Here is a 17,361-nt window from a genome sequence, read left to right as displayed (position 1 = left end):
ACATAATTGTAATTATAACTATTTTATTGTTATAAGCTAAATTTTAACATCTATTTAAAAAAGTATAGTCATTGCAGATAGAAAAATATTATCTTTACTTTTGAAGAAACCCGGACAACGCCGGGTACACGCAGCTAGTTATATATGAGCAATTATCAAAGTTTTTTAATTTTAGAGTTAAAAAAAATCAAAAATATTTTTTGATGGCACAATCAAAATATATAGTGTAAATATAAACAGACCCTAACACGTGATGAATCCATTTGCGTTAAATATTTAAAAAAAAATCTAAAAAATTGTATTTTTATATGTTATATTTGAAAAAAATGCACATAATTGTAAAAATAATTCAAATTCAGCGCAGATTTATTTTCAAAAATTTTCGATATAAAAAAGTTTGTACTTAGGAATATAAATTTTATTTCCGAATTTAATCTCAGCTCATTTTCAATTTGTAAATTTTTAAAGGACTTTTTGGTACAGAAATTTACTTTAAGTATTAAACAAAATGCAGAAAAATATTATAACTATTTTATTGTTATAAGCTAAATTTTAACATCTATTTAAAAAAGTATAGTCATTGCAGATAGAAAAATATTATCTTTACTTTTGAAGAAACCCGGACAACGCCGGGTACACGCAGCTAGTTATATATGAGCAATTATCAAAGTTTTTTAATTTTAGAGTTAAAAAAAATCAAAAATATTTTTTGATGGCACAATCAAAATATATAGTGTAAATATAAACAGACCCTAACACGTGATGAATCCATTTGCGTTAAATATTTAAAAAAAAATCTAAAAAATAGTATTTTTATATGTTATATTTGAAAAAAATACACATAATTGTAATTATAACTATTTTATTGTTATAAGCTAAATTTTAACATCTATTTAAAAAAGTATAGTCATTGCAGATAGAAAAATATTATCTTTACTTTTGAAGAAACCCGGACAACGCCGGGTACACGCAGCTAGTTATATATGAGCAATTATCAAAGTTTTTTAATTTTAGAGTTAAAAAAAATCAAAAATATTTTTTGATGGCACAATCAAAATATATAGTGTAAATATAAACAGACCCTAACACGTGATGAATCCATTTGCGTTAAATATTTAAAAAAAAATCTAAAAAATTGTATTTTTATATGTTATATTTGAAAAAAATGCACATAATTGTAAAAATAATTCAAATTCAGCGCAGATTTATTTTCAAAAATTTTCGATATAAAAAAGTTTGTACTTAGGAATATAAATTTTATTTCCGAATTTAATGAGGTTTGATTTATAACTGACTCTAGCCCCTATAAAAGGTTCCTTTTATTAAAGGTTTTTGCCTATTGAAATACGTGTTTACCTTATTTAAAAATACGAGTATATACATATATGTATGTATATATAAACAAGTTCTATACAAAACAAAATCTATGTACAACATTATTAAGTATCGGTTAATTTTTCACGCGTTTAAATATTGAACAAAAAATTTTGTTTTTAAAATTTAATATTTTTTTTAGTTCAAACGAGAATAATATAGTAATGAGGGAAATTGGATACGCACAAAATGAAACAAGGAAAATATGGATAACAAATGAAACCAGGAGACTTATTCAGGAGAGAAATGACCTGAAAAAGGAAATTATGAATAATTAATCAATTATGGAATAATATAAAGTTATAGCAAAATCTGTTAAAACTTCAGCTAGGAAGGACAAAAGAAAATACTTCCAAAACATCGCCAGTTAAGCTGAAACTGCAGCAGATGCAAACAACATGCGAGAACTATACCAACGGTGGCGTGTCATAGCGTCCAATGACATATTGTCCATGAACGTCACGACACGTGTCATAATGTCCATAATATTGTGCCACTTTTAAAACAGAAATGCATTGGAAAATTATTTAAAAATTAGGATAGTCGGCCTTCGGAAGGCGCAGGGGTTTTAATTTCTGGGTTATTTCGAATACCGGCTTCGCTAAATTAAGCCTTTTTTGATAAATGGACTCTTTTAAATCCATGGACTTTACGTTATTTCATAAATAATAAGTGAGCCATAATATACCAACGCAGGAGTCAAACAGGGATGAGCTCATGCTAAAATTATGTGAAAAGAGAAGAGGAATTATCTGGACTTTCAACAAAAGATTGGAAGATCTGAATTTTGCAGATGATATTTGCTTATTATCCCATAACTTCACGACATGCAAAGCAAATTAATCTACCTGGTTATATTGGTTGCAAATGTAGGCCTGAAAATAAACATGGAGAAAACAAAGGCCATGCGTATAAACAACAATATCGACAATAACTTTTTAATCCACAACAATACTATTTCCTATGTAATGAATTTTTGTTATTTAAGCTGTGTGATGTCGGTAGAAAATGGAGTGGAAGATGACATATAAAACAGGTTAAAAAGCCAGATGCGCATTTAAACGCCTTAACAAAACTTGGCGCTCAAGAATACGAAAATTCGAATATTTAACGCATGCGTAAAATCAACGTTACTATATGGCAGGGGTCGGCAAACTTTTGAGTCGGAAGAGCCAAAATTTACAGTTTACAAAACATATGTTTTAAAAGAGCCACAAAATTGTTGTTTATTAAATTTTACAAATACTTTATGAATTCACTTCAAAAACATAAATTTGGTTTAATTATCTACAGGACATTCTGCAAGGAATCTTTCTTATAGATTTTTGACTACAAATACTTTTTGAATTTTTATGGGTCATTCGAATGCATTTTTTAAACACTCGTTATATAAAAATATAGAAGTTTATTAGAGTAGGGCGACAGTGTTATCATTTAAAAGGCTTTTGGAAACATATCAGGAAATGTAAAAATCACGAAAATTAATGACGCAGCTAATACAGTATAAAGTAATATATTAATTTGGCGGCAATCGAGATAAATATTTTACCAACCCCAATATTAGGTCCTTTTCAGAAAATGACTAACGATCATAATTGACTTAACAGTAGCAATATAGCGGCGAAATTCAAAATATACAACTTTTATAAGAACAAAAATCTATCTTCCAAGTTTGATTCTACGTTCATAACTGTCTTAATAATAGCAGTATTATGACAAAATTCAACACAAACATAATTGACCAATCCCCTTTTAAAAGGTCTACTTCGGAAAATAACTTTAACGTTCATAACTGCTTTAATAATACATATTAGTATAGCGACGCAATTCGACACAAACAAGTATTATAGGAACGAAAATCTCTTTCCAAAATTTTTTAAGGATCAGTTCATTGTTGACCATACCCGCATATAAATTCCTCTTCAGGAAATGACTTTAACGATCATAACATGCTTAATAATACCAGCATAGTGTTGAAATTCGTCATAAACAAGTTTATAGGAACAAAAATATCTGTACCAAATTTAATAAGGATGGATTCAGAATTCACCCTACCTCGATACGACGAAAAATACAAGTATAGTGATGAAAATCAACACAAACAAGTAGGATCCAAAATCTCATTACCAAATTTTGTAAGGATGGGTCGGTCCATAATACACTGTAAAACGTTTCTAAAACGCGCAATATTTAAATATTGAAGTTTTTAAATAGAACAAGTTTTTAGTATTTACCCAGCAAAAACTCGGTAATGGTTTGTATTTCCATAACCACTTACTTTTCAATGACTACTACCGTCTGCATTACTTAGATGTACTCTAGTAATGACTTTCTTATAATCTGATATAGAAGTACTTTATTTTCGGCTTTGTCATATTGTTTGCACATTTTATTTAATTGCGTTTTAAGAATTGTGTTTTACAAAAAATAATACAAAATTAATTTTGATTGTGAAAACCATTATTTGATGCGCAATAAAATAGCTAAGCAGTGGTGCAGTGTGTAGAACATTTGACTAAAAAATCGAAGTCCCTGGTTCGTATTCTAGCTGGCTCTTTTTATTATTAAAAAACAAAACAACTTACTCAACAACTGTTTTGTAAGAGAAATTGCAAGTACTTCTTTAACTTCCTATTAGTAAGCGTGCGTAGAAGTATTTGCCTCCAATGACATCACCGTGTTAAAATAATGACTTAAAATGCTAATGAAGAAGTAGTGAAAAGAGGTTTTATTAGCTTTTTAACTCACTACTTTTCAATGAAAGTTTTTCCTGAGTAACTGTGTCCAAACTCTCTACATTATTAAGTAATTATTTAATTACTATATTTTAAATTTCCAAAATATATTTTTTAATTGGAAAAACACAAAAATTTCGTAATGTATGATCTTGTTTTACATTTTATCTAATGGCACTTCGTAGGAGCGCTCATGATACCCCATCGTTTATAGGGAACTTTTCAACTAAAAATTTAAAGAATTAAACATTTTCTTACAATACTAACATGAACATGGAACAAATTCAATAGGAGAGATAGCTTTGTATAGTTTTAGAAAGTTTGGATCATAACTTGTTGTTTAAAGTTTCACAAACGACTGTAAACTTTCATTTGTTAGTTATCTCACATACAGAAGGATTAAACAAAGTTGAAATGTTGTGTGTATTGTAGAAACGTTTGCGAATTGTTTTGTTAGTTTTAACAAACACTGCTCGTTAATGTATTCAGAAATATTTTAATATATGTATATATATTTTTTTATAAAATAAAAAATTGCGTATGAAACTAAAGAGCCATAGCTCCACATCCAAAGAACCGCATTTGGCTCGCGAGCCGTAGTTTGCCGACCCCTGGTATATGAGATTCGGCACAGCCGAAATTAAATTTTAAGAGCATATTTTTATTTTTTCTGCATATCTAATGCGCTTAAAACTTTAGAGCATATATTTGGTATCCCAGGTTATTACTTATGTATTGAAAGATTGCATAATTTTCCCTGTTATATCTACATACATAAATACATGTATGTTATAGTACACATAGGCATCAACAAAAACTTAAGATGTGGGTCGAAAATGGGCTTTTCTCTCGGATCAACTTCTAAAAGTGAAATTATTTTGTATATTAACGTCAAATGGAAGACTAAAATATTATTTAATTATTTTGAGGGTAACAGCCCGCACATCGCCGCCAAAGATTGTAAATGCGTTTATATAGGAGAGTTTTTTTAAAATGATGCATTATGTATTAATTATTGCACCATTTTATACCAAAATTGTCTTTCGAAAAATATAGAAAAACTCAAAATTGGTTAAAAAGTTTTGAGTTATTAAAATTTCCCCTGAGAATTTTGTGATTCTGAAGACACATAAAAGTAAATATAAGACACAATTTTTTAGTTTTGAAAAATTTTACAAAAAAATATTATGTTTACCTTTATAGGATTCACAAATGTGTTAGTACAAATTTTTGAATTGGATAACGCTTACTCGGTTAAGTCTGTGGTCAAAAAAGGGTTATTATTTTTACAGCATCTCCAAGGCCATTTTCAAACTTTAAACAATTTTGTTAAGTGGATTTAAAAAAATTAAAGTTTTCTATAACATATCTTATAAGGGATATATATGTATATAAGAATTAAACATAAAAAGAATGAGTTCAATACCTCTCATAGTTTTTTTTGCCAATAATTAAGTAAACATTATATTATTATAAATTGTTGCTTAATTTTTCTTCTGATCAAATTAAAATTAAAAATCAATAACCCTTTAAAAACCGGGGTCAAATTCAAGTTTTTGTTAAATTGATATTCTTCATTAGAAATAGCCAAATATTGTGTATTTAACTATAAATACATTTTGAAGAACTACACGAAAATATATCCAGAAATCTAGGAATCAAACTTTTTCAAAAATTAATTTTGAGGTTAATTCAAGACCAATTTATTTTAAACAACACTTTTAAATATATTTTCTTAAATAATTAATGGATGTATATTGGAGTGGGTCGGTCTCTATGGACAAAAAAGAAGAAGTGTCAGTCACCCCCTAGGATTAAAGATATGTTTAAACCTTTTCCAAAAATATAAAAATTATTTTTTGCCACGCATAGAAATAAAGCCCTTTTTGTTTTTTATATATTATGTCGTCATTTTAAGTCCGATCGTTACATATGATATATCAATGTTTATGGCTTGACTGTATCTATATTTCACCCTTAGACATCTTTTAATTAGACATAACATTCTATGCCCGACTTCTGATATCTTGGATCCTTCCCCAAAATCTGAAATTGTGGCTACACAAGAATAAAGATCATTTAATTATATGAAATATAGGCTTTTGAAATGCTCACTTTTATGCATAAACAGCTATTTTATAGATACTTAAAAATGTTCAAATATTCATTATCAACCGTTCTCACAACAAACAATTAATTTGCCAGGAAAAACAGTCGAAAACATTTTTTTAAATGAATTATAAAACAGAAATCCTTTTTATTTTTTCAGTTACAAACCCTTTCAAATCATACTTACTATTAAAAAAAGGAAAGTTAGTTATATCCTACAGCACTGTAGTGGTTTAGCTATGTCCATCCGACTTGTAATCAAACTACAAGTTTTTCATCAATAAATTGCGTAAATAGTATGTATATAGAAATTAAGACAAAATTCAATATAAATGCTATATTAAAAAATAAATCACATTTTAGATATGCTCATATCTGGTATCATATGGTCGGCCATTCCTGACTATTCTTTTTTTTATTAGTTTTAGTTAAAAACTTCTTTAAAAATATCTTACTATTTAAAAGAATGGTTAATTTATCATAAAATAAATTTATCACATTTTATAAAAATTAGTATAAACATTTTTCAAATTTATTAAAAAAAAAAAACATAAAAAAAACTTTAATTTTCCATCGATTTTTATAAATAAAATGTTTAGTTTTTATGTTCCTATGTGATTTTGTTATTAATTAATATAATTAAATGCTGAATAAAATGATCTTTCTTTTGTTAAGATAGGGGTAGGATAGACTAAAAAGCGTAAGCGTTATCCAATTTGAACAAAAATTCGTACTAATACATTTATAAATATTATAAAGGTAAACATAATTGTTCAATTTAATATCGATGTTGTAGCGTTGTATGCCAGCAGCTGCTACAACCCTACAAACATTTTCTATTGCGGAAGTTACCCGTGTGAAACTTCCAAACGTGCTAAAAGCTCGCCAGCGATGTTGCGGAAGTATAAGAATTCTTGTCACCAGTCGGGAAGAACTGATGCCGAGCTGGGGAACGTCTAATAGTAACTTGGAAGATACTTCTGGAAGACCCGCAGAAGAAACTTCTAGATGACTCTTGGAAGTAAGGTATTGCCAAAGACTCTTCTAGATGTGACTAGGAAGTCACTTCTTGAAGTGACTACCTAGTATCCTCTAGAAGTGTTCCTATCTTATCTTCTAGAAGATGAGTTTTCTCTTCTTCTAGAAGAAGAGTATTCTCTTCTTCTTGAAGAAGAGTATTCTCTTCTTCTTGAAGATGAGTATTCTCTTCTTCTAGAAGATGAGTATTCTCGTCTTCTAGAAGATGAGTTTTCTCTTCTTCTATTTGTATACTCACCAAAATAAAATCTATAAAAATAAATCTAAATAAAATGAAATTTTATAGTTTTTATTGAATTAATTGAAATTAAAATAGTAGAAAATATAATTGATTTAACAACTAATCTAAAAAAAGTAATATATGTACATTAGACCGACTCACAAAAAATGGTGCTTGAGTTACCCCCCTCATAATATTCGCTGTTATGTAATATGATGTTACCCAAAATATTTTCGGTTAAGTGTTGTCCATTCGTGAGCTGGACAGTTTTAAAGAAAATATCGTATGGGAACACGATTCTTCATGTTAAATTCAATATTTTATCCAGCTTCAAAAAATCTTTGTTATGTTTTATAATGGTTCCCAAAATATTTCTAGTCTATCGGTGGCCGTTCGTGAGCTGAACCGGTTACAAAAAAGTCCCTTTTTAGTTATTTTGTTTTAAATTATACAGCATTTCTTAAACAATATATACAGTATGTGGTATCATTTGAAAGGTTTTTTGAAGCCAAGTCTAGTGGTGCGCAAAATTTGCAAAATTGTGCATATATTTAATTTTTCTTAGTAAAAACCTAACAATTTTAAATATTTTGGAATATGACAATTATAAGCAAACGGTTATTTATGATTAATACATCATTGGACGCGACTTTAAAATACCTTTTAAACGATACCCCGTATTGGATATTTTGTTTCAAAACAAACAAAAATTAAAAAAAAATAATTCCAAAATACCTTTTTTTAATTTGGTTCAGCGGTCACTTAAAATATTTTGGGAATCATCATAAAACAAAACAAGGTAAATTTTGGGAGGGGTAACAAAAACACGTTTTTGCTTTCCATACAGAGGGAGTCGGTCTAATGTACATATGTATCAAAAATTTAGAATTATTACCTTATAATAAGATAATTTTCAGGGAATCTGTATTAATATTCCAACTGCTGACTGGTATACTTCCAAAAATTGTAAAACGTTGGACTCTAAAATATTTTTGTAGTTCTTCATCAATTTTATGATTAATCCATCAAATTGTAAGAGTTATATTATGGAACGCATTAATCCTTCAACGAAATAAACCAAAATAATGTTATAATTAATATTGAATATACATACTTTTGTATTTATTGAAATTACCAGTTATACTTTAGGAAGCAATAAAAATAGGATTCTCTCATGTCCAATACATTTACCACCAAAGTTTAAACGGTCAGATCCATTTTTTACATTTTCTGCAAATAATCGACATTTTTAGTAGAACCACGTGATGAAATAAGACATTTATAACTTACCAGATCCCTTTTTTATATTTTAATTCAGTTAGAAGTATTTTAATATTAGCTACTGCTTTCTAAAAAATAAAATAATTAAAAATTAATTAATTTATTTATTTATTGTTTTGAATCAATAAAAACATTACCTTTCATGAACATTTTTTCAATAACTTGGAATTAAACCGTCTATAAAGATCTGAAATTACTAAGTCATGGATTATTTTTTAAATTATTTACAGTCACTAACGATAGAAACACCTTAACGACCCTAAACGGGATATTGCTTTTGACATTTTTTGTTTGCTCTCTTCTAATACTTAGGTTCAATATCTTGGGAACAGCATGCTAAATATTAAGAATATTAGTATCTTATGATAGGTCATAGAAAGACCTGGTGTTAATAACTAAAAAAGTACCTATAATTAGAATAATTAAATCCAAAGCTATATGGAAATTAATAAAATTGTATTTATTTAAAAAAGGTGGGTTTAAAACTATCTGATTTCAATATTAAATATCTTATATGGGCAATTTCGTGTCGAGTGACCCAAGTCAAAAAATAATTTATGTATAAAACAGTAGTATTAATTTCAATATAGTGATTCCAGACCTAAACGCGCAAATAGTTTTAAAAATATTGAAAGTTAAGATTTAACTCAAATAAATCTAAATATGTTAAAAATGCAATGTTCATCAAATGAAAGCCGAAATGTACAACTTGAAAAAGTCTTTAAATGCTTATACCTCCTAAACGAATTAAGAGAGAGTCGAAATTTAATATAAAAACATTTTTAATGAAACATATTAGACTTTTTTAAAAATAATGGAAATGGAAGCCGTTTAGAGTTGTTAACATATTCCTAAAATAGTATTTTAATATGACAACTTACTTTTTAATTTTATTTATATAATCCTTCCTTATACTTTTTGGTATATATTTAATACACTTCGCCAATTAAGAAAACCTTCTTAAATGTTTATTAACAGTTGATTTTTAACACAACACTGTCATATTGTTTTTTATTACTTAAGATTCACAATATTTTAATTACACTATTTTTCTATGAACATTAAATTCAAGAACTCATTTAAGTTTTACGATGAATAATTAAAACTGAACATGACTGAACAAAACACAAAACATCACTGAACTTAACAAAATTTCTGCATTATTTATTTTTATTTTTTTTTCACGCTAAAAAGTCCGGAAGTAACCTAAAAGTATACTTCCAGACGGCGAAAACTAGAAATCAATGTGTGCTCTCGTCTGACAATTGTACAGAAGTGACTACAATCCACACTTCCAGATGAATAAAATACAACATTAATGTGAACACTCTTCAAACTGTCTTCCAGAAGTGACATAAACATACAAATCAAGAAGATACAAATTAGGAAACAATGTATTTTGTTATTGTAAAATGTGTGTTCTCACCCAACTCTCATACAGAAGTCACTAAAACGTATACTTCCAGATGAAAAAAATTCAACAGGCATGGTTTTTTGTTTAAGCAAAATGGATGCACTCTTCTAACTATCATCCGGAAGTAACTTAAAAGTATATTTCTAGAAGACGAAAATTCGAAATCAATGTATTTTGTTTTTGTAAAATGTGCGTTCTCGTCTGACAATCGTCCAGAAGTGTTTCTGACGTGGCGTCTGGGGTGATGCGCAATAGTTTTCTCTTTTAAATGTTTGAAGGGAATAGTCATAACAATGTTGTTGGTATTTTCTATGCAAAAGCTCTATACAACTCCTACGACAATTTTTCATATGTTTTTCGAATGTTGTAAGAAAGTTTAGTGTTGCCAATTGTTTATTTCAACATATAAACAAAAAATTCAAACGATTTTAGCATAAAAAACGATAAAGTGGTAACACTGAAATCAGAAACAAACAGCTGTTTACCAAAACAAAAAAAAACTAAAATTTTATTAAAAATAGTTTATATATTAGTTTAAAATGTGGAATAAAAAAAATAAAAGAATTGAAAATTCAAAGAAATTAATTTGGTTTATTTCGCAAGTTTAATTAATTTAATATTTTTTGATTTTTTTATACTTTCACATTGTTATGTATATTTGTTTTGATTATTTTTTTTTTTCCATTGAGAACATAAACTTATGACTTTCTGCAAAGATCTGTTCACAATCACTGTTACTACACTTTAGTAGGTACAATATACAACTTGATTGTGAATTGAACAAATATTTTTTTGTAAAATTTTTCAAAACTAAATAATGTTTCTTATATTTACTTTTATGTGTCTTCAGAATCACAAAATTCTCGTGTCAAAATTTAATAACTCAAAACTTTTTTAATTAATTTTGATTTTTTCTATCTTTTTGGAAAGACAATTTTGTAAAAAATATGGTTTTGCTATAAAAATAATGCAACAATTAATACTAATTACTCATTTGAAAAAACCCCAAAAAGTGTAATTTTCTCCCATATAAACGCATTTACAAACTTTGGCGGCGATGAGATATTTGACGTTAAAATACAATATAATTTCACTATTAGAAGAGAAAAGTCTATTTTCGACACATATCGACCCACCCTAATATACATATTGTACTGGGTGTGTGATATGCACATTGTGCAAAAAAGTTTTTGCTAGTTTTTATCATAAAATATTACCTTGTGTTTACTATTTTCTTTTTTTGTATTTTACAGGTTGATCCAAAAGTAGCATTTCCCCGAAGAACACATCCCAAAGTAAGTACAAAAATGTATGACGATTAGGTATGTAATAAAGTTTAAAAAATAATAATTTGAATAAGATTATTTTGTTTTCATACATTTTAATCCTTAAAATTAAATATTTGTTATCTGTTTAAGTTTTGCTTAAGCTGGCCATACACGTTTTATTTGTATGTACGATTTGTTAAATGCCATTTCTCCACAGATTTCTGAATTAATAAATAGTTGTGCCCTAGACTTATATGTTTTCACTCAAAAAATCGATTTTTGATGGTAAATGATAGCGATCACATATTTTCTTTTCTTTTGCCCTAGTGCTTCTAGAATAACCAGAAAATGGACTTTTATGTTTTCACAGAAAAAATCGATTTTTTATTGTAAATGATAGTGATCACAGATTTTCTTTCTTTTTGCCCTAGTGCCTATAGTTTAGCCAGAAAATGGACTTTAATGTTCTCAGTAAAACAATCTATTTTAGATTTCACTAAAAAAATCGATATTTTGATGGTAAGTGCTTTTTTTTTGTCATAGCGCCTCTAGTTTGGCCGGAAAAATGGACTTTTTTGTTTTCACTCAAAAAAAATATTTTTTATGGTAAATGATAGTGATAACAGATTTTCTTTCTTTTTGCCCTTGTGCCTCCAGTTTGGCCAGAAAATGGACTTTTATGTTTTCACTCAAAAAATCGATTTTTATGGTAAATGATAGCAATCACATATTTTCTTTCTTTTTGTCCTAGCGTCTCTAGTTTAGCCATAAAATGGACTTTTATATTTTCACTCAAAAATTCGGTTTTGGTGGGTAATTGAAGTGATCTCAGATTTTCATTCTATTTGCCCTAACACCTCTATTTTACCCAGAAAATGATGTTAAATGTTAGTGATCACAGATTTTCTTTCTTTTTCCCCTAGCGTCTCTAGCTTAGCCAGAAAAAGGACCCAATGTTAGTGATCACAGATTTTCTTCCTTTTTGCCCTAGCGCCTCTAGTTTCGCCAGAAAGTGGACTTTTTTTTGCTTTCACTCATAAAATCGGGTTTTGGTGGGAAAAAAATAATCACAGATTTTCTTTCTTTTTGCCCTAGCGAATCTAGTTTAGCCAGAAAATGGACTTTTATGTTTTTACACAAAAAATCGATTTTGATGGTAAATGATAGTGATTACATATTTTCTTTCTTTTTGCCCTAGTGCCTCTAGTTTAACCAGAAAATGGACTTTAATGTTCTCAGTAAAACAATCTATTTTGGATGGTAACTCAAAAAACGATTTTTGGATGGAACAAAAATAGTGATCAGTGATCACAGATTTTCTTTCTTTTTGCCTTAGCGTCTCTAGTTTGGCCAGAAAATGGAGTTTTATGTCTTCACTCTCGGGGGAGTTTTCCAGTTTTTCCTACCTAGCTCGTGGCGGATAGGGGGACGATGGACCATCTGTCCTCTTCCATTTTTAGAGTCACTTAAGCTGAGGGAGGGCAAATTGTCAAAAAACTGGAAAAAACAAACTTGGAAAATAAAAATATAAGGATAATAGTTATGGCGCAGGGCCTAAATAACTCAGTACTGGCGGCAAGTGTTGATCTACTCGCGAGTCGCGTGTCGCCATCATCATGCAATCGTGAGCAAAAGACTACTACGGAGGTCAAGTGTACATCATGCCATTAGCAAAAACATAGGGGCGAAAGAGAAGGGTGTACTCAGAGAGAGCTCTAAGCTACCTCAGCCTTTAAATATAGGTGAGGTCTCCTTTTTCCTTTTTTGTGCACAGGATAGCAAATGAATATTTTTAGACAAACAAAAAATAAAATAGTATTTGTGTGTGAAAACTTTTATTTGACGCACAATAAAATAGCTTAACAGTGGTGTAGTGAGTGGATCATTCAACTGGCAGACGGATGGTACTGAGTTCAACCCCAGTCTGTGTCGACTTTTTATTTTTTCATAAATATTCTATAAATAACTCCACTAAAAAAACAACTTATTTCCAACCAAATAATATTGACTTACTTTTGGAACGTCTCAAACAAAAATAAGTACTTTTTCTAGTAGAATTTTAAGCAATTTACTCGATGAGTTCTGGTGATTTTTCTAGTGAATTTGTAAGCAAATATTTTGCTGGGTAGTTAGACAATTCCACGACACTCCAAAGGAAAAATCGGACTCTCTCACAAGATCTGAGGCAAAGAGAATCAGAGTGACAACGCTAAGCCAGATATCCCGAAGACGACCACGTCGGCGAAATCAACATCTAAGGTAAGGGTATCTCAAAAGAAGCTCCGAAAAACGACGAAGGAGAAGCTAGACAGTGGAAATGGAAAAGAGCCGCCATCTTACGCCAAAGTTGCCAGAAGAAGACACCGAGACGATCTCTGCTATGCAGTTTACGATACCGGTAACCAACAGAGTAAAATAGAAGAACTCGAACTTAGTGTAAAGTATACCTCCTATCTGGAAAGGCGCTGGCAAAGAAGAGCGAGCTTCCGGTGCCCTTAAAGTCCACTATCTACATAAAAGAATGAGGCAGTAAACTGGCTAAAGAACGTATACTGGAAATTCTGGTCAAAATGCTGAACTGGCCGTAGAAAAAGACGTCCGTCTTTTACAGGAAAGAAGAACCTGAGGGAACTTTATTTGTAATAGGTATCGACCAGAAATCTATGGTTAGTCTTGCCAAGAATAAAGGAACTTTATTTGAAATAGGTATCGACCAGAAATATATGGTTAGTCTTGCCAAGAATAAATGTAGGGCTTACTTTGCCTCTAAAGCTGTAATTTTCAAAATTGGGAAGGTGCCAATTGGAATGGCTGTTACAACAAGCATCGAAAAGGACACTAAAAAGCCACTACATAACGTTGAGGAGTTAAATTCTAAAAACGAGGAAGTTACCACTAACTCGCCAAAAAAGTGCAGCTGCTCTTTCCTAAATCGGAAAGGCGCCGATTGAAAAGGGCTGTCAAAACAAGCCCCGATAAGGACACTAAAACACCTAAGACGGTACCCAAAGCATCAATAGAAAGTATTGTTAATTTTGAGGAGTCAAATCCTAAAAACGAGGAAGAAATCACTCACTCGCCCGAAGACAGAACAGCAGCGCTTTCCAAAATTTGAAAGGTGTCGATTAAAAAGACTGCTATTCCTATGCACGATAAGGAGACCACAGTACCATTAATATAATCCAGTGCCACTTCAGGCTACCAACGAGCGAGGAGGTGATCACCAACTCGCTGGAAGGCAGTTTAAATGGATGATCATGATTGAGGTTATCCAAATAAACCTCCATCGGACCGAGACGGCTACCAACGCTCTGATGGCTAAAATTAACACAGGTATGATTCATATAGCTTTAATCCAGGAACCTTGGACGATTCGCAAGTTTTATGGATTAAATCACGTAAATTTCCAACTTTTCCACGCTGATACAGGGTCTTGACCGAGAACATGTATCTTATATCACAAGAACTTATGTTTTCTCCTCTCAGCAGGATTATCCACATCGGATGCAACAGTTGGAAACAAGACCAACATATACCTTGCATCTGTTTACCTGCCTTTCGATTCTCCGACACTACCACCAACGTCGGATCTTATGAAACTGGTTGAAGAGGCACAAAGGAAAAATAAGAAAATTGTAATAGGTTGTAATGCCAACTCCCACCATGTAGCTTGGGATAGTACAAACACCAATCGCAGGGGACAAGCCCTCATGGATTTCCTTAATACTAAAGACTTGATCATATTGAACTTAGGTAATAAAGCTACCTTCGTCAATAGAATCAGAGAAGAAGTATTAGATATAACTATATATTCAGAAAAGCTTATAAACAAAATTTAGGATTGCAGAGTTTCGGACGAGCACTCCTTTTCTGACCATCGGTACATAAAATTCAAAATACTACGGTCACCACCAGAGCCGATAAAGTTTCGGAATAAGTCTAAAACTAATTGGACAATGTTCGATACCTTATTAAAGAACCGTTCAGGACACTTTTCAATGTCGAAATAATGAGGACATAGACGCCAAAATACTACGGCCACCACCAGAGCCGATAAAGTTTCGGAATAAGTCTAAAACTAATTGGACAATGTTCGATACCTTACTAAAGAACCGTTTATGTCAGGACACTTTTCAATGTCAAAATAATGGTAAGACTCTTCGCAAACTATTTAACCGGACACGGCGTAAAAAGACCGCAATATACTGGGATGAGTATCATAGTAAATTTGTTGAATATAAGAAAATTGTTCGAAAAGCCAAACGAGACTCCTGTAAACTTTTCTGTGAACAGGTAGACAGCGTAAATGAAGTATCGAAGATAAAAAAATCCAAAACTCATGTCCAACCGGAATCTATGATCGATGACACTGGAGGATATGGAGAAGACAACGAAACTCCTAATGGATTCTCATTTCGCACCCGGTATATCGAATAACATAGATGAACCGATGTTGGAGGTAGGGGAGGCTAACACGGAAATTGTAATTACATCTGATATGGTTAAAGGGGCAATCAAGAGCTTTGCTCCCTATAAAGATTCAGGGCCGGATAGCATTTTCCCGGCACTTTTACAGATGGAGGCGGGACGGAACATCTGTCTCAGATATTCACTGCATTCTTGATTGAATTGATATATATCCCCATTATATGGCAGGATGCAAGTGTAATATTTATACCCAAACCAGGGAAACCTAGCTATGCGGCACTTAAGTCCTATAGACCGATAAGTCTTACGTCCTTCCTACTTAAAACCTTGGAACGGGTAGTCCATAGTATGGTTAAAAGCAGTATACCAGACAAACACCAATAATTTAAGCAGCATGCTTATGTATGCTTTAAACGACGTTGTCCACTACATAGGTAGTGGCCGTATGACCTAGATCAGTTTTATGTTGACAGGGTGCTCTGTAACTGGATCAACTACATGCTAAGGAACAGATGGATAAGCTGCGAAATGTACGATATAACTATCAGGAAAAAGATATTTCTCGGTACAGCGCTGGGTGGCACTTTGTCACCTTTACTCTGGGTTACCACGATTAATAGCCTCTTAAGGACCCTAACTGAGAAAGAACGTAGACCTCTCTGCAGACAATGTCGTAATACTTTTAAAGGGAAAGGACTTGTGTAGAAGATCTGAGGAGGCTCTGAATACGGCCTTGAGCTGGGCCCAACCGAGAGAACTCAATGTTAACCCGGCGAAGACGGAAATCTGTCTTTTTACAAGAAAGACATAATTTGTACATATACTGTACCTTGCTTCCTGGGCAAGAAGATACCAGTGACAGACAAAGTTAAGTACTTAGGTGTAATCCTCGACCGGAAATTAAAATGGAGACACCACATAGAGGCACATCGGTGCTGGGCGATATGTTGGAGAACTATAGGCATGAAATGGGGCCTTAGTCCTACTATGACAAATTGGCTTTATAAAAGTGTAATTTCACCAATTCTAGCTTATGCTTCAATAATCTGGTGGACTGCTTTGAACAAAAATGTAATATCAAACTGCTACAGGGAGTTCAGCCTACATGCGGCTTGGGTATAAGTGGTGCCATGTGTACTACTTCAACCAAAGCTGTGGAAACGTTGCTAGCTATACTGGACACAATGGAAGGTTATACACAATCGTCGGATGTGCTGATCGCATACCAGACATGTCGGAAACTTTGAAACGCTGATCCCAGATAGAATGTCTTGGATAAGCGGAAAACTAGAGCAAATACCAGTAGGAATCCGTTGTTACACGGATAGCTCTAAATTGGGGGATAAAGTGGGCCTGGGGTTCTATATTGAAGACCCAGAAACCGTTTACCTAATCATAACATAAGTTTCCAGACAGAAGTCTGAGCAATAACGGAATGTGTAAATTGGATTAGAATAAATATGGCGCCCACAGCCCTTAATATATTTACCTACA

At 31.3% G+C, this 17,361-nt stretch overlaps 1 protein-coding gene across 10 annotated transcripts in view; it reads left to right on the top strand.

Annotated features, from left to right (window-relative positions):
* LOC119616445 (RNA-binding protein Musashi homolog Rbp6-like) overlaps nt 1–17,361 on the top strand; it is a 328,977-nt gene that overhangs the window by 180,192 nt on the left and 131,424 nt on the right. For all 10 annotated transcript variants that reach the window (XM_037972790.1, XM_037972789.1, XM_037972791.1 and 7 more), the window contains one exon: nt 11,425–11,466. In XM_037972790.1, the coding sequence (XP_037828718.1) occupies nt 11,425–11,466 (42 nt within the window). The remainder of the gene's footprint in view (nt 1–11,424; nt 11,467–17,361) is intronic.

This window comes from Lucilia sericata, unplaced genomic scaffold, assembly GCF_015586225.1.
Source record: "Lucilia sericata isolate MDLA Ls3-8-SP2 unplaced genomic scaffold, ASM1558622v1 Contig000072F_arrow, whole genome shotgun sequence".
Lineage (NCBI taxonomy): Eukaryota > Metazoa > Arthropoda > Insecta > Diptera > Calliphoridae > Lucilia > Lucilia sericata.
The sequence above is the reverse complement of the archived record's forward strand: the minus strand, read 5'-3'. Positions and strand labels throughout refer to the sequence as shown.